We start from the raw sequence: 22,712 nt of genomic DNA, 5'->3' as shown, positions 1-22,712 counted from the left end.
TCCCTGCTTCTTGTCAGCAACAGCTAGGCTAGCGGCAAGAAGTTGTGGCAGCACTGACTGCAAGCTGAGGGGAGAAGCAGTAAAGAATGAGGGAGCAGGGAAGCAGCACATGTACTCAGCTGCACCCATCCAGTGATGATGCATGACATCTCAGTGAACAAACCACTTTATCTACAGAGACAAAAACCAGATTTTACCCATGTTTTTTATTTTTCAAATTTCTCTGACATGTTTGAAATTCCTTGATTTCCAGAATTTGTGGCAACCCTGCTTTGGTTTCTTTATTGCTTGCTCAGTGTACAGATTGAATAATGTCGGGGACAGGCTACAACCCTGTTTTGCTCCCTTCTCAACCACGGTTTGCCTTTCATATCCTCAACTCTTATATACTGCCATCTGGTTTCTATACAATTTGCAAATTGCCTGCTGCTCCCTGTATTTTACCCCCACTACATTTAGAATTTCAAAGAGAGTACTCTAGTCAACACTATCAAATACCTTCTCTAAGTCTGTGAATGCTATAAATGTAGGTTTGTCTTTCCTTGATCTATGTTCTAAGATAAGCCACATGATCAGTATTGCCTTGCCTGCGCCTACAGTTCTCTGTAATCCAAACTGATCTTCCCCGATGTTGGCTTCTACCAACTATCCCATCCTTCTGCAAAAAATTTGCGTCAGTATTTTGCAAACATGATGTATTAAAACTGACAGTTTGGTAATATTCATACTTAGCACCTGCTTTCTTTGAAATTGGAATTATTATAGTCTTCTTGAAGTCTGAGGGTATTTTGCCTGTCTCATACATCTTGCTCACCAGATGGTAGAGTTTTGTCATGGCTGGCTCTCCCAAGGCTATCAGTAGCTCTAACAGAATGTTGTTTACTACTGGGGCCTTGTTTTGATTTAGGTCTTTCAGTGTTCTGTCAAATTCTTCACACAGTATTGTCTTTCTCTTTTCATCTTCATCTACATCATCTTCCATTTTCATAATATTGCCCTCAAGTAAATCTACCTTGTACTTCTTCCACCTTTCTGCTTTCCCTTCTTTGCTTAGCTCCTGATATTCATACAGCTGGTTCTTTTTTCTCCAAAGGTCTCTCTAATTTTCCTGTAGACAGCATCTATCTTATTGCTACTGATACATGCTTCTACATTCTTACATTTGTCATACAGCCATTCCTGCTTAGCCTTTTGCACTTCCAGTCCATCACATTTTTTAGACATTTGTATTCCCATTCGCCTGCTTCATTTATTGCATATACATATTTTCTCCTTTCATCAATTAAATTCAGTATATCTTGTGCTACTCAAGGATTTCTGGTAGCTTTCATCTTTTTACCTACTTTATCCTCTGCTGTATTCCCTGTTTCATCTCTTAATGCTACCCATTCTTCTCCTACTGTATTCCTTTCCTCTGTTCTTGTCACTCATTCCCTAATACTACCTCTGAAACTCTCAACAAGCTCTAGTTCTTTCACCTTATTCAGGTCCCATCTCCTTAATTGAATACCTTTTTCCTATTTCTTCAGTTTTAATCTACAGTTCATAACCAATAAAATGTGATCAGAGTCCACATCTGCCCCTCAAAGTGTGTTACAATTTAAAATCTGGTTCCGAAATCTCTGTCTTGCCATTATATAATCAATCTGAAACCTTCCGGCGGCTCCAGGTCTCTTCCACTTATATGACCTTCTTTCATGATTCTTAAACGAAGTGTTAGCAATGATTAAATTATGTTCTGTGCAGAATTCTCCCAGGTGGCTTTCTCTTTCATTCCTTTTCAGTATTCCATATCACCTAAAATTTTTTCTTCTCTTCCTTTTCCTATTGTTGAATTCTAGATCCTCATCACAATTAAATTTTCATTTCCGTTAACTAACCTCATCAAACATTTCTTCAATCACTCCATCATTTGTGGAGCTAGGCGGCATATAAATTTGTACTACTGTGATGAGTTTGGGCTTCGTGTCTATCTTTGGTGACAATAATGCATTCACTATGCTATTCATAGTAGCTTACCCACATTCCTATTTCATTAGTAAACCTAATCCTGCATTACCCCTATTTTCATAAATACGTTTATCTCACCAGAAGTCCTGTTCTCTCTGCCACCAAACTTGACTGTTTCGCACTGTATCTAACTTCAACCTATCCATTTCCCTTTTTAAATTTTCTAACCTACTTGCCCAATTAAGGGATCTAACATTCCACACTGTGATCCACAGTGTATGGAGATGCTGCTATTGATTGCAGTACAGTTAGTCGGTGGGTAAGCAGGTTATGTGATGAAAGCGGGCTCCAACAGGTTGGTCCAGAATTTTACCGTGCGGGTATACTGGCGCTGGTTCCAAGATGGTGTAAGGAAGTTAAGAGGGATGGAAATTACGTGGAGAAATGAAAATATTGTTCCTAAAGGATGTATCTACACACCGTAAAACTTTCAAACATGTAGAATAAAAGATGGATTTTTTAAAAAATAGTGTGCATTTCTTTTGGAGTGACCCTCATAATTGACTGCTCCAAATGATGGATATTATTACTGTGGAAAGTCCAGGATGTGTGAGTTGTTCTTGTGTGAATGTGTGTGAATTTTCTACCTCTGAAGAAAGACTGTGCACAAGTTGAGATATTTCTATCATTCTTTTTCATTGTGCCTATCTGCAACTCAACATTTTCTGTTTGTGGTGAGTAGCAATCTATCCTTTACATACTATCAGTATGATACAATAGAATTATTACAATAATAGGCAGATCATCCTGTATCAGAAGGGGAAAAGTAGAGGGAGGGAGGGAGGGGGGAGTAGGGGCAGGGGGAGGTATTTGAAAGCAGTTAGAATTCTTTTCCTGCACATTGAGGGGTGAAAGCAAAGGGTTCACTGGTTAAATGTGTCTCCTGCACACACAGCATCTCGGGCCGGAATGCAGCATCACGTGGGATGCAAGCAGCAATCTGGAGGGAGTGGGGAAGGGAAAGGGGAAGGGATAGCAGTGCACAGGTAGGGAGAGAGATGAACGCTGTCTGGTGGAGTGTGCAGTGATTAGCCTCCAACAGGTGCAGTGTCAGGAGATTGTGGGGCAGGGAGATCACGAAAAAAGGAACAAAAAATGAGATAAGCGGGGAAAGATGGGTGGATGTATTGGCAGTGGGCTGTAAATAAACAGGGTGGGAGTTGAGAATGGGGAGGAGATGATAGGACATAGGGGGTGGAAACTGTTGGGGGAGGATGTGGGGCAATATGTTACTGTAGACTGAGGCCAGGGTAATTACGGGAGCAGAGAATGTGCTGTGAGGATAACTCCCATCAGTGCAGTTCAGAAAAGCTGGTGGGGGAGGGAAGGATCCAGATGGCTTGAGTAGTGAAGCAGCCATTGAAATCAAGCATGTTATGTTCAGCTGCATGTTGCGCCACAGGGTGGTCTACTTTCTTCTTGGCCATAATCGGGCTGTGGCTGTTCACCCTGGTGGACAGCTGGTTGCTAGTCATAAAAATACAAAAAGCTGTGCAATGATTGCAGCAGAGATGGTAAACGACATGGCTGCTTTCACAGGTGGCCCACCCCTGATCATTGATTACCTATCACCGTGCTCTGAAACGGGGGGACATCCTACCCGTGATACTTTCAATCCCTCCTGAAGTGGTGTTCCACTGCCCACCCAAACTCCACAATATCCTAGTCCATTCCTGTGCCACTCCCAATCCCAACCCCTTGTCCTATTCCAGTCCTGTCACAGGTTTATCCTACCCCATCAGATGCGAGACCACTTGTAAAAGCAGCTATGTCATTTACCAGCCTGCTGCAATGACGGCACGGCTTTTTATATTGGTATGACTACCAACCATCTGTCCACCATGATGAATGGGCACCGCCAAACTGTGGACAAGAGCAAAGTAGGCCACCCTTTGGCACAACATGTAGAGAATCTTTTCCTACACTGTTGATATTCCTACCTGTATTTTCCATTGTTTGATCTGAATCTAACACTTTGTACAGATATGAATTGGGAATGATCACATCGGCTCAGATGTGGGTAAAGCAGGTGGTAGGTTTTGGTCTTTTGGTAGAATACTGGGGAAGTGCAGTCAGTCTACAAAGGAGATTGTTTACAAATCACTTGTGCAACCAGTTCTAAGGTACTGCTTAAGTGTGTGGAACCTGTACCAAATAGGAAAACATGGGATAGTGAATGTGTACAAAAAAGGCAGCACAAATGGTCACAGGTTTGTTTGATCCATGGGAGAGTGTCACAGAGATACTGAAGGAACTGAACTGGAAGACCCTTCAAGATAGACATTGTGACGAAGCAAGCTGGGATATTTTTAATTCCCCTTTTGTTTTGCCATCTGCCTCCTTAAATTCGCTTTTTACTTTTAACTATTTACCATTAGCATCTACATCTACATCTACATCCATACTCCGCAAGCCACCTGACGTTGTGTGGCGGAGGGTACTTTGAGTACCTCTATTGGTTCTCCCTTCTATTCCAGTCTCGTATTGTTCGTGGAAAGAAAGATTGTTGGTATGCCTCTGTGTGGGCTCTAATCTCTCTGATTTTATCTTCACGGTCTCTTTTTGAGATGTACGTAGGAGGGAGCAATACACTGCATGACTCCTCGGTGAAGATATGTTCTCGAAACTTCGACAAAAGCCCGTACCAAGCTACTGAGCGTCTCTCTTGCACAGTCTTACACTGGAGTTTATCTATCATCTCCGTAATGCTTTCATGATTACTAAATGATCCTGTAACGAAGTGCGCTGCTCTCCATTGGATCTTCTCTCTCTCTCTTCGATCAACCCTATCTGGTACGGATTCCACACCGGTGAGCAGTATTCAAGTAGTGGGCAAACAAGTGTACTGTAACCTACTTCCTTTGTTTTCAGATTGCATTTCCTTAGGATTCTTCCAATGAATCTCAGTTTAGCATCTGCTTTACCGACGATTAATTTTATATGGTTATTCCATTTTAAATCACTCCTAATGCCTACTCCCAGATAATTTAAGGCATTAACTGCTTCCATTTGCTGACCTGCTATATTGTAGCTAAATGATAAAGGATCTTTCTTTCTATGTATTCGCAGCAGATTACACTTGTCTACATTGAGATTCAATTGCCATTCCATGCACCATGCATCAATTTGTTGCACATCCTCTTGCATTTCAGTGCAATTTTCCATTGTTACAACCTCTCGATATACTACAGAATCATCCGAAAAAGCCTCAGTGAACTCCCGATGTCATCCACAAGGTCATTTATGTATATTATGAATAGCAATGGTCCTATGACACTCCCCTATGGCACACCTGAAATCGCTCTTACTTCGGAAGACTTCTCTCCACTGAGAATGACATGCTGCGTTCTGTTATCTAGTAACTCTTCAATCCAATCACACAATTGGTCTGATAGTCTAGATGCTCTTACTTTGTTCATTAAACAACTGTGGGGAACACTATCAAACACCATGCGGAAGTCAAGAAACACGGCATCTACCTGGGAACCCGAGTCTACAGCCCTCTGAGTCTCAATCCTTTGGAATGCTACGCTCTTCTAGAGACCTACGGTACACTGCTGCAAGAAGGGGGGCAAGTTCCTTCGTGTACTCTGGGTAAAATCGAACTGGTATCCCATCAGGTCCAGCGGCCTTTCCTCTTCTTAGCAATTTTAATTGTTTTTCTATCCCTCTGTCATCTATTTTGATATCTACCATTTTGTCGTCTGTGCGACAATCTAGAGAAGGAACTACAGTGCAGTATTCCTCTGTGAAACAGCTTTGGAAAAAGACATTTAGTATTTTGGCCTTTAGTCTGTCATCCTCTGTTTCAGTGCCATTTTGGTCCCAGAGTGTCTGGACATTTTGTTTTGATCCACCTACCGCTTTGATATAAGACCAAACTTTCTTACGATTTTCTGCCAAGTCAGTACATAGAACTTTACTTCTGAATTCATTGAACGCCTCTCGCACAGTCCTACATTTCGCTTCATGTAATTTTTGTTTGTCTGCAAGGCTTTGGCTATGTTTATGTTTGCTGTGAAGTTCCCTTTGCTTCCGCAGCAGTTTTCTAACTCGGTTGTTGTACCATGGTGGCTTTTTTCCATATCTTACGATCTCGCTTGGCACATACTCATCTGATGCATATTGTACGATGGTTCTGAACTTTGTCCACTGATCCTCAACAGTCTGTTTGTCACAAGAAGGTCTAATATGTTATTGCCACAAGTCGGTTCTCGGTTTAACTGCTCAAGGTAGTTTTCAAATAATGCACTTACAAAAATTTCACTGGATTCTTTGTCCCTGCCACCCGTTATAAATGTTTGAGTCTTCCAATCTGTACCTGGCAAATTAAAATCTCCATCCAGAACTATAACATGGTCAGGAAATCTATTCTAAATATTTTCCAAATTTTCCTTCAGGTGCTCTGCCACAACAGCTGCTGAGCCAGGGGGCCTATAGAGGCATCCAATTACCATGTTTGAGCCTGCTTTAACCGTGGCCTTCACCCAAATTATTTCACATTTCGGATATCCGTCAATTTCCTTCGATACTATTGCACTTTTTATCACTATAAACACGCCTCCCCCTTCACTGTCCAGCATAATATAATCTGCATTTTCATAAAAAAGAAAGATTGGGCCTTAGTTTTAAAGAATATAACACCAGATCTAATTTTGTGCTTAGTTTTATGTATGATAATTGATTTTCTAATTTATTTTGAGTATTACTAGTTACTATGTTTCATTATACGGCAAAAATCAGTAATTGTTTCATAACTTAAATTCTACTGTTGATGTATAAGCAAATATAAATTCTGTACTAACTATAAACATTTGAAAGATGAAATACTAGCAATCTTAAAGTATCTATTTGGCTCTATTTGAAAACATGCTAGCAAAACCAGCCCTGAATTAATTCCAAAGTAATTAACAGTTTTGCCAAAAGTATTGTATACATAACTATATTTGTTAATTTCATCATTTAAACAAATCATTCAGCCTAAACATTGTAGTAGAAGAAACTGTTAAAAGATGGAATTTTTCGATGTATTCAGTTAATTTAATGAGTTAAGTTTTAATTGTAATTTCTGTAAATTTAACTTTGAACAATGTGTAGTTTCAGTACCTATTACTGTGATGATATTTATGGGCCCGATTTTTGGTCACAAGGCAGTCAGTCCACAGCCGAGTTTCAGAAGAGAAACCTGTGTTGCTTAGAATGACAACAATGTATTAACTTAACAGTGAAATAAGTGTTACTCCAAACAGGTCTTGTGTTAAAGCATTGACATTGATTTTCAATTTATTTGAAGGACTGTGAACTATGTGATTATGTTATTACTGCTTGTAGATGTTCAACAGTTAACTATTGTAGCAGCATGGCAAGGTTCGCCTGCAAACTATTAATGAGGCTTATGGAAAGTTTAAACAATAGTGCACTGGCCACACATACATAACTGTGTATTATTGGTGGGTTCTGCAAAGAGAAAGTAAAAGACAGTGAAATGCAACATCTGTCGGCTACATTATTTACTGTAGTCAGTGTCCAAATTACAAACCCCAATTTTCAGTCAGTGTAGCAATGCAGTACGTCAACACCGAAGACACCCAACAAAATAAATAAAGCATGTGGAACTGCTACATGTGGTGCCCTTGCCGGCCATTGTGGCCGAGCAGTTCTAGGCGCTTCAGTCTGGAACCGTGCTGCTGCTATGGTCACAGGTTCAAATCCTGCCTTGGGCATGGATGTGTGTGATGTCCTTAGGTTAGTTAGGTTTAGGTAGTTCTAAGTCTAGGGGACTGATGACCTCAGATGTTAAGTCCCATAGTGCTCAGAGCCATTTGAACCATTTCTGCTGTGCCCTTGCGGGTGAGGATTACTGTATGTAGCCACAATAAAACAAAGACTTGCGAACTTTGAAAAGTGAAATCAACTGTGGTTTAAAGTGAAGAAGTGATACAGCCAATCAGAGCTGGGGTTTCATAACAAAGAAGGTACAGCAGCCAATCAGCAGGCAGGTTCTATGGAAGCAGCCATTGAATACAGGAGCAACCAATCAGCATGCAGCAGCTGACAGGAGGTAAACAAGATGCCGTGCTGAGAATTAAAACTTGCCACAGCCATGCAGATCATGGACCAAGAGGACAACCACAGCAGCAGCAGCAGAAGAAGAATGAATAAGAATAAGGTAATTTCATAGCAAAAGCTGTTTTGTATTAAGTGGTCTTAACAAACAAGACAGTGTGACTGAGGACAAAGCTGTAGAGATTAAGTTTTTAAATGAACAAAAGGATGTAAGTGATTATAAATCAAACATGAATGTAAATTTGAATGGTGGGGACAAAAGTACTATTGTAAAGAGCAAAATGGTTGAAAAAAGCACTGAAGTGGACGTTAAGGTTAAGGAGGAGAAGTCTAGTAGCGAAAGTCAGCAAGGGCCAAAGTTTATGACATAGGGAGAAGTGAAGTGAGGTTAAGGCAAATTATAATGAGTTGTTTGAGTAATATAGCTATGAAAGATGATGTTACGAGGGAGGACAATAGTATAAAGAAAGTAGTACATAATACTGATGAGAAATTAACATTGAGTACTAAATGTGTAGAAGAGAGAGAGAAACTTTGTGATGACAATAGCACAATAGTGCTGAAAATAGAGTTAAACTTGAGAACCAAATTGATCACATTAGAAGTGATTCAGAAATTGAGCTAGATCCAAAGTGTGCAGTAGTGGTAGAGGAAAAACTGGTAAAAGTAAATGAAAATGTAGATTCAAAATTGACTGAAATAAAAAAAAGTGGAAGAGATACTAAATCTAAAGCATAGCGTAAGTGACAGTGGGTCTGATTCTGACTGTAGTTGTAATGATGATAGCAATGGCGAATCCAGTAGTAACGAGAATGGGGTATTTGAATTTATAATTAATAATGAGGGCAATGTGTTAAGTAAATAAAGGATTAATGAGGATTTGTTGTATGGACAAGATCACATGGTAAGTAAAAAGCAAGTGGGTCACATTGTAATAACAGCAAGTGTACAAGGTACACATGTTAAAGTGTTTACTGGACAGTGGTAGTCATTTGAATGGCTAGTCACAGGCATTTAATGAATCTATTAAGAATACAGAGGGTATAGTAGTGATGCATGTTTCTGGAATAAAAATTATTGGTGCTACTGGTAAGCTATTAAAGAGTGTGAAACAAGAGATACTATTAACTGTGAAATTGGCAGGACAGTTGTTGAAGTGCAATTTGTTGGTGATTCAAAACCTCAGCACTGATGTACTATTTGGAACTAATTTCTTGTGCAATTAGCAAGTAAGGGGTTCAACGTTCTGTGTTGGAATCATTATGTGGCAATAATGCTTACCCCAGCTGTCTTTCTCATTTTTCGTGTTTCTTGAGGCAGTCAAACTCTTCTCCTATCCTACCTGTAGTTCACGAGTGAATCAGGAACATCCCTTCTTCAACTGTCATGTGATTTTGTGCAGTAGCATACTTTAGTATAGAAACATTTTAGAAAAAGTTTCTCCAGTGTATCTATGTATATATTATTGTACATTATGTTGCATTAGTTATAAGCAATGTACTCATAAGAGGATGGAAGAAAATAAACTGGTACCATGATTACAGAATTTCTGTCAAACATTGAGGTAAGGTAAACTGAAAATGAAAGGCTTCAGCATATGTGAAGGATAATTAACATATGAAGTAATCAGCTCATGTGTGAAGTTAGTGTGATTTGGTGCAGCAACAGAGGCAATATACAATACAAACCATCTTAAATACTAGGTATTAATATTAATTGTGGTCAGTCTAGTCAGTATATGGAGGAGATAACTATCTACCCATAAATCTGTTTCATGGTACAGCCTTTTCTAGAATTAAGAATTTACAACTTCAAACATAGTTGCCTGGAGTAATGTGTGTGGAAAGAGTAAGCAAGATTTGTATATATATCGCCCTTCAGGCTAGAATGTCAAGCAAATCATAATTTTTCTAAGTGATAATTTTGTCTGATCGTTAATGAGAGTTAAGTTTGCCTTAGCATAAGTATCTGTTACTGTGGAGTGTTTTTCAGTAGAGTCAATTTTGCATTAGATAAGCAGAGCAGGTGTTTATTTATTACATAATGAAATAATAAAATAATGAATAATGTTAGGGGTTTAATGGTTACGGAGCCTGTCTCTGCAATAGGGATATTTTTTTGAGAATGCACTCCACTAGGTAACAAGGTAAGAAACGTAAGTGAAATAATGGTGCTGACAGACATGATTAATGAAAAATGTAACTATATACAAACGAATGTGGTGTAACTATATTGATGATCTAATTTGGAACTAGGCAGCCTTGGGTACTGTTTATATTGTGCAATTCATGACACTGCAGCTTGGAATGAGAGATTAACAGAAAGAGCAATATTTACAAGTCATATAATGCTGCATCATTGGATATATAGGTTATCTGAAAACTTCTATTAGTGTTCCGAGGAATTATGAGCTTGAAGTGGTAATACTGGGATGAAGAACAGTAATTTTGCTGATTAGCTGATCACTGTGATGCTAAACTGATGTGGATATTCTGGAAGGTCATCTATTTGGCAACATTTTGTGATTTTTGTGAGGATTTAATTTTATGGTTGAATGAGAGTGGTGCTTAGAGCTGAATAGAGAAGTGGGGCAATGATTTGGTACAACTTACACCCCTTAATCTTGATTTGAACAGTAATTCAGTTGTGATGATGGCTCTATTCTTTTTTCATAGTGTAATGAATAGTAAATCTACTGCACATCTTGAGTTTTTGCTACTTTGCAAATGAGAAAGAGACCCAAATCATTCAAGTTTAACCAGTTTCAGACAGTTATGACCTGAAGTAATGTTTTGTAGTGTAGTGAGCACTTGATTTAAATTTTTTTCTACTCCACACCTTTCATACTATAGCCAATTTTAGTGTTAATTATTATAATGTTATGAGAACTATGTAATGTATTTATTTATGAAGTAATGACTATCATTTGCCATTAGTGTTAAACATTCTTTTTCTTAGACTGAAGTTAAAATTAAAAGTAAGTGCACTAAAATAGGGTATTTTGTCTCATTTTTTCATGTACTGTGACAGAGGAGAACCACTTCCAAGGGAACTAATCACGGTGCACTTCCTTGATAACTGTCACTTGGAACTGTTGAAGTCGTGGACAGCTTGATGAGAAAGTGTGTTAAAGCTCATTAAAAGTGTGAAAGTGATTAAACAAAACACTAAACTTTGCGCAAGTGAATTTTTTTGTCTAAACATTAACTGCAATGCGTAGTGTAATTTAACTTCTTTGCTACCCATGAGGATTAATTTTTGTTCAGCAAGACAGGACTTGTATCAAATGATATGTATCTTTAAAAGTAATCTTAGCTTACCCAAATAGGACATCACTTATGATGAAGAGAGGCCTAATTTTTTGATAACAGTATAACTGTAGATATTTTGTGATATTGTACGACAATACACCGTATGCAATTATTTTGTATGGAGATTTTCATAGGGCCAGTTCACATAACTATAAATTATATAAAAAAAAGAAAAAACATATGTACTGTAGTTATTGATAAGATTTCTTATGTAATAATTTTTTGTGTATACATTGTTAAACACAATTTCTGGCATCACTTGTGGTCACTGAATTGCCCAGTTGGCTATTTGCAATATCTATCTGGCCAATCCATTGAGGGGGTGATGTGATGAAGCAAGCTGGGATATTTTTAATCCCCCTTCTGTTTTGCCATCTGCCTCCTTAAATTCGTTTTGTTACTTTTAACTATTTACCTTTGGCATATGTGAATACAACTTGCATTTTCATAACAGAGAAAGATTGGCTCTCAGTTTTAAAGAATATAACACCAGATCTAATTTTGTGCTTAGTTTTATGTATGTAATTGATTTTCTAATTTTTTTTTACTATTACTAGTTACTACGTTTCATTATAGGGTGAAATCAGTAATTGTTTTGTAACATAAATTCTATTGTTGATGTATAAACAAATATAAATTGTGTACTAATTATAAACATTTGGAAGATGAAATACTAGTAATCTTAAAGTATCTATTTGGCTCTATTCGAAAACATGTTAGCAAAACCACCCCTGAATTAATTCCAAAGTAATTAACAGTTTTGTCAAAAGTATTGTTTACATAGCTATATATGTTAATTTCACAATTTAAACAAATAATTCCGCCTAAACATTATAGCAGAAGAAACTTAAAGGATGGAATTTTTCGATGTATTCAGTTAATTTAATGAGTTAAGTTTTAATTGTAATTTCTGTAAATTTAACTTTGAACAATGTGTAGTTTCAGTACCTATTATTGTGATGATATATAAGGTCCGATTTTTGGTCACAAGACAGTCAGTCCACAGCTGAGTTTCAGACGAGGAACCCGTGATGCTTAGAACGACAACTTAACAGTGAAATAAGTGTTACACCAATAGACTGTGTGTCAAATCAATGACAGTGACTGTTCAATTTATTTGAAGGGCTGTGAACTATGTGGTTATGTTGTTACTGCTCGCAGATATTCAACAGTAAACTATTCTAGTAGTATGGTGAGGTCCGCCTGCAAACTATTAATGAGGCTTATGGAAAGTTTATACTATAGTGCACTGGCCATACATATATAACTGTGTATTATTGGGGGGGGTTGTGCAAAGAGAAAGTAAAAGACAGTGAAATGCAACTGTGCATCTGTCGGCTACATTATTTACCATAGTCAGTGTCCAAATTTTCAACCAGTGTAGCAACACAGTACGTCAACACCGAGGACACCTAACAAAATAAATAAAGCAGGTGGATCTGCTACAATGTAAACTATCCTGAGAAAGTCTAGTAACAAAGTTTCAATAACTGGCTTTAAATGATGCCTCTCTGAATATACTACAACATCCTACATATCACTCACTCTGAGATCATGAGGATAAGATCATAATTACTGCATGCTCAGAGGCATTCAGACAATCATTCTTCCAAATTCCATGTGTAAATGGAGTGGGAAGAAACCCTAATAACTGGTACAATGGGACATACTCTCTGATATGCACCTCACCATGGTTTAATGAGTATAGATATAGATGTAGATGTAGTTAAAAGAAAATCTGTACTAATAGCCCAAGAGAAACAATATACTGATTCAGCATGTCATTACGCTGTCAACATCTATGTCAACATTACAGGTCCCGCTAGACTTCATCAGGATACCGAGAAGAAAATTTAATATCACCAAAACTATTCTCAGCAGTCACGGAGAATGTTATGAGAACCTTAACTTGGAAAATGAATGAGGCATATATGTTAATGGAGCATATCTGAACGACCCTCATTTTCCAGACAACACTGTACTGTTTGCTTCTAGTGTAGGTAAAGTTTGAACAATAAATGAAAGAACTTAAAAGAGCAAGTTTGAAAGAATACTTGAAAATAAGTTATATTATGACTAAATCAATGTACAATGAACAAACTGAAAAGAAAATGGTAAAATTTAACAATGCAGCCATAGATCAAATTCAGAGATCTTGATAAATCTATGTAAATAAAAATCAATTGCCACATGTATGAAAGATCATCTCTTGACAACATCTCGATTGATTTGGCTTCATAAAAAAAAGCTGATGTTCTGTTTGATGATTCTGCTGGTTCATGTTTTCATAACAAGAAACAATTCTGCTCTGAATATTGATATTTTGTGAAAACGAATACAACTGTAAGCAATATTTCAGGGTGTTATCAGTGGTGATCATATCTTTGGTGTGTCACAAAGACTGAAGAGTGTAGTCAGTGTATGAAGGCAAATCAAATAAGAATCAAACAATAAACATTTTCCGTTAAACCAGTTGTGAGAAAGAACATGCTAAGCTGTGCTATGAAAATGTGTGGTTTTGTTTTCCTTTTCACAGTCATTTTCAAATGAAAAGCAAAAAGTTGTGTTTATGGCTAACTTTATAATATCTGTTCACAGATTTAAACTATGCAAAATACTGTCAGTAAAGCCCCAATGCTCACAGATCTAACAGCTGGAAAGAGCTCTCTTATACCCTGTGCACTAATAATTCCACTGATTTATCAATTTATTTTGACTTTTATTCCACATCAAGGTTCTGTTTGTGATAACAATAAATAAAGGCAGAAAGAGGGGGAGGAGGAGATGGACAGAGTTGGGATCAGGAAATGGATATAAACAAGGGGAAGGAGGATATGGAGAGAGACGTGAGGAAGGAGAAGATGGATACAGAGAGTATGAGGTAGGAGATATACAAGGAGTGGGGGGGGGGGGGGGGGGAGATAAGATGATGGAGAAAGATAAAGGGGAGAAGAAGGAGGAGATGGACAAAGGGAGTGTGGAGGAGGAGGAGGAGGAGGAGGAGGAGGAGGGTAGAGAGAGGGGAGGAAAAGGAGATCATGACGTGTATCCTATTCCCATCCACGTTTAGCAATTGCGAAGCAATGATGAGTTCACTAGCAGGAAATATCTTTTAAGTATTTACAGAGACTTGATTAGTTACTTCTCAACATACTCATCAGTATTATGAAGGCATCCATCATACCAGTGCACTAAAATTTGTTATCCCACTTCACAGAAGCCTGCTGTCAACAACTGGATCCATCGAGCTAATTCTCTCTCTAACTCAGCATTGTTATTGTTGTCTGTAACTTATAATTGTTTTTGAAGCAGAATGTGTTTCAAGATGTAATAAATAGAAATAAAGTTGCGGCAGCTTGGTGGTTGCATTCCTTCTGACGCAACTGATTCCATGTGGTGTAGGTTGTATCGGACCGTGCAAAAGCTTAATACCTCCATTTGGTATTCCATGTCTCTTATTCTTGAAAACACAATGTAACTGTATAAAAGGAAAGAGTCTCTCCTTTTCATCCCATCTGGTAAATCTCCCCCAAATCAGGATTCTGGGCAACTTTTCTGAAATCTACCCCTTTTCCTAAACTTCATTAGTCTTTTCCCATCACCCCTCTTCCTTCTCCTTCAACCCTTCTGCCATTTGCCCCAAAAGCTGGCACACATAGTACCTTTTATATGTTTGTTCACCTGCTGCTGCTTGGTGAGTAGATTGTTATTTATCTATACAGTTACATTAGGTTTTCAAAACTTGGTTTTTTTCATTGATACATTAGCACATGTCTCTTATTCTGGATCATCGTGGCCGTTTTCTCGATGGCTAACAATATGAAACACCATTTATAGCTACCTCTACAGTAAAAGCTCAGTAAAAAGAGCAATATCTCAACCCAAAACACAGTGATATGGTGTTTTATCAGAGACAGTCTTTTTGAGTTTAGTCTTCACAGGTGAACCATTATGACGTCAATCACAGACTGATGTGTTGTTTCTATTATTCCACTGAGTGATGTAAAGTGTCAGTTTCATGCAGCAGTGACTAACACATCTGGGAGACTGACAAGAGTGGTCCACGATTGTGAACTACTGTCTCTGTGTAATTTCTTGCTGCAAACTTCCAACAGTTATGGCATCACCAGGAGTGGGTGTCTGCTATAGTCTTTGTTATGTACAACAGCTTGACCATCAGTTAATTGTCAGCAAGAATGTGTAACCATACTGTCTGTCGTAAGGCTGTGTCCATGCACATTGCATATCTGGGACTAAGTCTCAACTGTATGCTTCTGAGTTTGCAGAAATCTGATAAACTCAGACTCACAGTTGGTGGGAGGTAATATTAGTGCTGCCACTATCCCCTAGTGGTGTGGAAAAAGAAATGCTATCACAACAGTTACTGCACCGTATTATTGCCTCATATCCCCTCTCTACTATTACACAATTCCATTCTGTTCTGACTATCCATGTAATCTTAAGACTTGATCAGAAGATACTTTCTGAATCACTTGGATGTTTAGGGCAACTGAAGACAGGAACTGAACTGGGGAAGGGAGAAAGGAAGAAAGAAAGACAGAGTGTGTGTGTGTGTGTGTGTGTGTGTGTGTGTGTGTGTGTGTGTGTGTGTGTGTGTGAGAGAGAGAGAGAGAGAGAGAGAGAGAGAGAGAGAGAGAGAGAGAGAGAGAGGGGGGGGGGGGGAGATAGAGGGGGGAGAGAGGAGGAGGAGGAGAAGAAAAATGGATTGAGGTTTTTAATTGGTAATCATAATAATTGTTGTTAAGCAATAAAGTGTATTCTATGAAGCAACAAATGACGAAATATGTGGTTTCACCTTCCATATGCCTTCCCTTAAAGTTTTCTCAACCCCAAAATTTCCTGCTGAACCAAAAAACATGACATACTTGTAGCAGAACTACAGGAAACGAAAATCTAATGTATACATGCATGAAGCTCATGACAACGCAAGCACACAATTGCTCTGTAGGTCAAGACAGTAGCTGGTACATTTGCTACTGTTTCTTTGAAAGTAATTCTTGAAACTGACAACATAAGGCTCATTTTGTGCAACCTATGTAAGACTTTTGACAGTGTGAGTCGCAGTATTCTCCTAAATAAATTGATATTTTAACAGAAGAAATATTGAATTTAATTGATGAAAGGAGAAAATATAAAAACACAGTAAATGAAGCAGGCAAAAAGGATTATAAAAGTCTCAAAAATGAGATCGACAGGAAGTGCAAAATGGCTAAGCAGGGATGGCTAGAGGACAAATGTGAGGATGTAAAGGCTTATCTCACTAGGGGTAAGAAAGATACTGCCTACAGGAAAATTAAAGAGACCTTTAGAGAAAAGAGAGCCACTTGTATGAATATCAAGAGCTCAGATGGACACCCAGTTCTAAGCAAAGAAGGGAAAGCAAAAAGGTGGAAGGAGTATATAGAGGGTCTATACAAGGGCAATGTACTTGAGGACAATATTATGGAAATGGAAGAGGATGTAGATGAAGATGAAATGGGAGATACGATACTGCGTGAAGAGTTTGATAGAGCACTGAAAGCCGTGGGAGTAGACAACATTCCATTACAACTACTGATGGCCTTGGGAGAGCCAGTCCTGACAAAACTCTACCATCTGGTGAGCAAGGTGTATGAGACAGGCGAAATACCCTCAGACTTCAAGAAGAATATAATTATTCCAATCCCAAAGAAAGCAGGTGTTGACAGATGTGAAAATTACCGAACTATCAGTTTAATAAGTCACAGCTGCAAAATACTAACGCGAATTATTTACAGACGAATGGAAAAACTGGCAGAAGCCGATCTCGGGGAAGATCAGTTTGGATTCCGTAGAAATGTTGGAACACGTGAGGCAATACTGACCTTACGACTTATCTTAGAAGAAAGATTAAGGGAAGGCAAACCTACGTTTCTAGCATTTGTAGACTTAGAGAAAGCTTTTGACAATGTTGACTGGAATACTCTCTTTCAAATTCTAAAGGTGGCAGGGATAAAATATAGGGAGCGAAAGGCTATTTATAATTTGTACAGAAACCAGATGGCAGTTATAAGAGTCGAGGGGCATGAAAGGGAAGCAGTGGTTGGGAAGGGAGTGAGACAGGGTTGTAGCCTCTCCACAATGTTATTCAATCTGTATATTGAGCAAGCAGTAAAGGAAACAAAAGAAAAATTCGGATTAGGTATTAAGGTCCATGGAGAAGAAATAAAAACGTTGAGGTTCACCGATGACATTGTGATTCTGTCAGAGACAGCAAAGGACTTGGAAGAGCAGTTGAACGGAATGGACAGTGTCTTGAAAGGAGGATATAAGATGAACATCAACAAAAGCAAAACGAGGATAATGGAATGTAGTCGAATTTAGTCGGGTGATGCTGAGGGAGTTAGATTAGGAAATGAAACACCTAAAGTAGTAAATGAGTTTTGCTATTTGGGGAGCAAAATAACTGATGATGGTCGAAGTAGAGAGGATATCAAATGTAGACTGGCAATGGCGAGGAAAGTGTTTCTGAAGAAGAGAAATTTGTTAACATCAAGTATAGATTTAAGTGTCAGGAAGTCGTTTCTGAAAGTATTTGTATGGAGTGTAACCATGTATGGAAGTGAAACATGGACGATAAATAGTTTGGACAGGAAGAAAATAGAAGCTTTCGAAATGTGGTGCTACAAGAGAATGCTGAAGATTAGATGGGTAGATCATATAAGTAATGAGGAGGTATTGAACAGAATTGGGGAGAAGAGGAGTTTGTGGCACAACTTGACAAGAAGAAGGGACCGGTTGGTAGGACATGTTCTGAGGCATCAAGGAATCACAAATTTAGCATTGGAGGGCAGCGTGGAGGGTAAAAATCGTAGAGGGAGACCAAGAAATGAATACACTAAGCAGATTCAGAAGGATGTAGGTTGCAGCAAGTACTGGGAGATGAAGAAGCTTGCACAGGATAGAGTAGCATGGAGAGCTGCATCAAACCAGTCTCAGGACTGAAGAAGACAACAACAACAACAACAACAACAACATGGGATTGATGGCATCACCAACCAATGGATAATGTCATATCTAACCAAAGAAATGAAGAAAGTTGTACTTAAGTAAATCAACCAATCTAGTGGGGGGAAATAATTCTGACTGAGGAGAATCACATATGGGGTTCCCCAAGCCTCAATGTTAGTTCCAATACTGTTCCTCATCTATGTAAATGATCTTCCTTCTAATATACAATAAGCAGAATTAGTTCTTTTTACAGATGACACTAGTATTGTAAAAAAATCTAAGCATAACATCCAAACAGAAAAAATGGTAAACAATGTTCATAAAAGTATCAAAGACGTGTTTTCTGCAAATTGTCTCACCCTCAATTAAAAAAGATGCAAGATATTCAGTTCTGCACATCTTGGGGCTCTACACTAATGAAGGTAAGAGCGACACATGATGAAGAAATAACAAATAGGGTGGAAACTTCAAAATCCTTAGATGTTCATATTGATGGGAAATTAGATTGGAAAAAGCACATTTTGGAACTCCTACAACAATTTAGTTCAGCCACATTTGCACTTAGAATCATTGTAAATCTTTGAGAGAGAGACAAATTAGTTAAGCTGACATATTTTTGTTTAATGATTTCACATGGAATAATGTTCTGGGGTAACTCATCTTCAAGAAAGAAAGCCTTCATTGTGCAATAATGTGCTATACGAATAATACATGGTGCTCACCCACAATCATCCTGTGGACATCTGTTAAGGAGTTGGGCATTTTGACTATTGCTTCACACTATATTTATTCCCTCATAAAGTTTGTTGGAAATAGTTCACTACAGTTCAAAAGCAACAGTGATGTATAAAATTACGATGCCAGAAGAAAAAAAAAAATGACATTCATTATTCTACATTAAGTTCTCTATAGGACAAAAAACAGATGAAATGTCTGACAGGCAGTAAAGTAAACTGACTAACTAGCAACTGTTAAGGGACAGGCAGGAAGCTGCCCATACATTGTTGTCATCTAAAACCAGCCAGTTTTCAAGTGACAAGTGGCTTGACATCATGAACTGTATGTACCATTACTACATACAGTGTGCACAAAATAACTTGATCTGTACCTGTGCACACAATGTGGTAGGAGAGGCACAATTTTGACATCTGAAGCTGTCACATAAACATATATCTCGCGTAACTTGTACGATGTTCTATGTCAACAGTTTCGCACTGGAATACTGAGAAAGAAAAAGTCACATAACAAAGGATTAACCAAAGCATAAAGAAGGCTGATCACTGGCTACCAGAAGAAAATCTTATAAAACAAAAAAAGGTGTAAGAAATGGAGTGTAGTGGACAATGTCAGTTATTATGATACTGGTAACCTATTTGTCAATATTAGCCTCTTATTTTAATCTGGACTTTCAATTGTTTGATTTTACCTAAATATACAATTTTCTTCCCTTCTTGTAGACCTTTTCAGAAGTAATTCAGCCTTTGGGAGTACTTGCAGCTGTTTCCTTTCTCTATTTTTATTCTCTTTGTTGTTCAATTGTAATACTTAGTGATTCTGCAACCCTCTCAAGCACATTCTTTAATGAGATTCTTACTCATTTGTTTGCTTCTTTTGACATACATTAAAGGTGTTACACATTTACAAATGCCTGATTATAAAGAATTTCTCGTGAAACTACAGTGTGCGAAGACTGTGGTGTCATGTTGTGTACCGTAATAAAGAGATAGCAAGAACAACGCTCGAAATGCGCAGGTCAACAAGTGACAGTCAACTGACATTGCCGCCCCTTCTAAACATAGAGGTAGCACTCAGGACAAGAATATATTTCTCCACCAGGGCCACGTAATTTTGCAAAGGTCCATCTTTCTTTTGCACTAGATCTTCCACATTTTCCAAAATCCTTAGCTACTGCAGTCTTCCAAAATCTCTCTCCCTCAGAATTTGCTATGTCAAAAAATATTATTGTTGTAAATCCACAGATACAGGGGTGGACAAAATATGGAAATGGCACAAGCAAGGCAAGCTTGAACATAAAAGCAGATGCTAGCCAAGCCTGCAGGTTCAACCGTTGTAAGTGATCACAAACTGCACCTGTGCAATGTCTTAAATATGTTACAAGTGCTAGTCATGGTTAGAATTGCATTCTGTGTAGTAGTAAGTACATTATGTCAGAGCTTAGTGCGTTTTAATGTGGGCAAATTGTTGGTGTTCGTATGGTGGGTGCTTCTGTAATCAATATAGCTGGTGTTTCGTGGTTCAAGGAGTACCAGATAAAATTGTACCACGTACAGGGCAAATGAAAAAATATCATCCACGAAGTCACAACACCAAAGAAAGTGCATGCTGAGTGATCATGACAGACGGTCATAGAATTTTTTTACATGTCTAGTTCTGCACAACCAAACTGAGCAGCACATTTCCATGGTCATGGAATGTGTCACAACACAAAATTACAACAGAATTATTACAAAAAATAAGATAACAGTATGTTCTATAAAATTTCAGGATTGCAGCCACATGAATCCAACTTCTTCTTCTAATATTTCGACTGAATACCGTCCAGCCATCTTCAGAGTGAGCCGATGTGACACCTCGGCTCACTTTGAAGATGGCTGGACGGTATTCAGTAAAAATATTAGAATAAGAAGTTGAATTTATGCAGCTGCACTCCCAAAATTTTATAGAACAGTGTTTGCGCCACGAAAATCTGAAGATGCACATCAAGATAACAGTAGCTGCAAAAATCACTGCAGAATTGGATGTCACACTTGCAAACCTTCTAAGCGCCGAAACAACGGAAAAGGGAGCTCCATAAGCAAGGAATTGCTGGGCAATCTGGAATTCCAAAAATCACTCGTCAATGATGGTAATGCATGCAGCAGGAAAATGTGGTGCTGAAGCCATAAAATATCAAGTACGGAGCAATGGATGAAAGTTGTTTGGTCGGATGAGTCTTCCTTCACACTGTATCTAACTTCTGGCCAACTTTACGTCCCAAGACTGGAAAGTGACAGAGGTTCAACGATGATTTGAGCAACCATATTTTGGTATTCATGGGCACCATGGTTACTCTGCAAGGCTGCATTACTGCCAAGGATTATGTGACCATTTTGGTTGACCAGGTCCAGACCATGGTACTTTTTGTGCCCTAATGGTGACACTGTATTCCCAGACAACAGGGCATCTGCTCATAGAGCTCACATAATCCAGTACTGGTTTTTTGAGCACGAGGACGAACTGTTGCATCTCCTCTGGTCACCATAGTCACCAGATATCAGTATTGTTGAGCGTTTATGATCTACTTTGGAGAGGAGGGAGTGTCATCCCTATCCACCTGCAACATCATTACCTGAACTTCCAACTATTTTGCTGGAACAATGGTATAAGATTCCCTTGAAAACCTTACAGAACCTGCATTTATCCATTCCAAGAGGAATAGAAGCTGTTTTCAATGTCGACAGTTTTCCTACACCATATTAGGCATGGCAATGTGTTGTGTGCTTTTGGTGTTTCCATCAAGTTTGACCACATTGTATATTTTGTATCTGATATTATCACTATTATTATTATAATTAATATTACTACTACTAACAGCAACAACAATATCCCTATTATTAACACTATTAGTTCTTAGTCAATACTGTTATTCACCCTGCTTTGCTTCAAATCATTTTTAACTCTATTACTTCAATTTTATTACTATTTGTCATATTGAAATTATTGTCATACCAGTCACATTAAACATGAACAAGTGTGGAATTAAAATGGCACTTTCACACTGTGATACATCTCACATGGTGCCAGAAGTGTAAGTGTAAGCGTGTGTGTGTGTGTGTGTGTGTGTGTGTGTGTGTGTGTGTGTGTGTAACAGAAGATTTTTGTCTACATTACCTTTCGCAATGCCAGATCATCTTCTACCTGCCCCAGTTCGTTGAGCAGGCTCTCCCACACTTCCCTGCTTATTGGTGCTGTGTGTCCTTCCTCAGGATGCAGTTCTTCTTCACTCACTTCTGGCCTAAATGAATTTCTTAAGTAGTTTGGTGATTGTACAACATGCAAGATGTTTGAACAGTTTGCTTCAAGCACGTAGGCTTGACACCACAATTTTAGAGAACAAACTTATACTTCCAAAACAAGAAGCATCATGCCGATAAAAAGAGTGAGGAGCAGTGTTGAATTTCAATTATAGTGTGAAACAAACAACTGCATTAGAGCATCAAATACTATCCAATAGGTTTACCTATAAGAATGTGAATCTCTAAGGTGTTTTGAATCCACAAATCAACTATACTTCATTTCAAACATACACTCACAGAATAAAAAAACATATTCTTC

General features: G+C 38.3%; 1 protein-coding gene across 1 annotated transcript in view; it reads right to left on the bottom strand.

Annotated features, from left to right (window-relative positions):
• LOC126458219 (TBC1 domain family member 16) overlaps window positions 1–22,712 on the bottom strand; it is a 104,433-nt gene that overhangs the window by 56,185 nt on the left and 25,536 nt on the right. Inside the window, exon 6 of the mRNA XM_050095115.1 lies at window positions 22,269–22,392. Coding sequence (XP_049951072.1) covers window positions 22,269–22,392 — 124 coding nt within the window. The remainder of the gene's footprint in view (window positions 1–22,268; window positions 22,393–22,712) is intronic.

The sequence above is a fragment of the Schistocerca serialis genome, chromosome 2, assembly GCF_023864345.2.
Source record: "Schistocerca serialis cubense isolate TAMUIC-IGC-003099 chromosome 2, iqSchSeri2.2, whole genome shotgun sequence".
Lineage (NCBI taxonomy): Eukaryota > Metazoa > Arthropoda > Insecta > Orthoptera > Acrididae > Schistocerca > Schistocerca serialis.
Note: the sequence above shows the minus strand (reverse complement) of the source record. Positions and strands in the feature narration are given on the sequence as shown.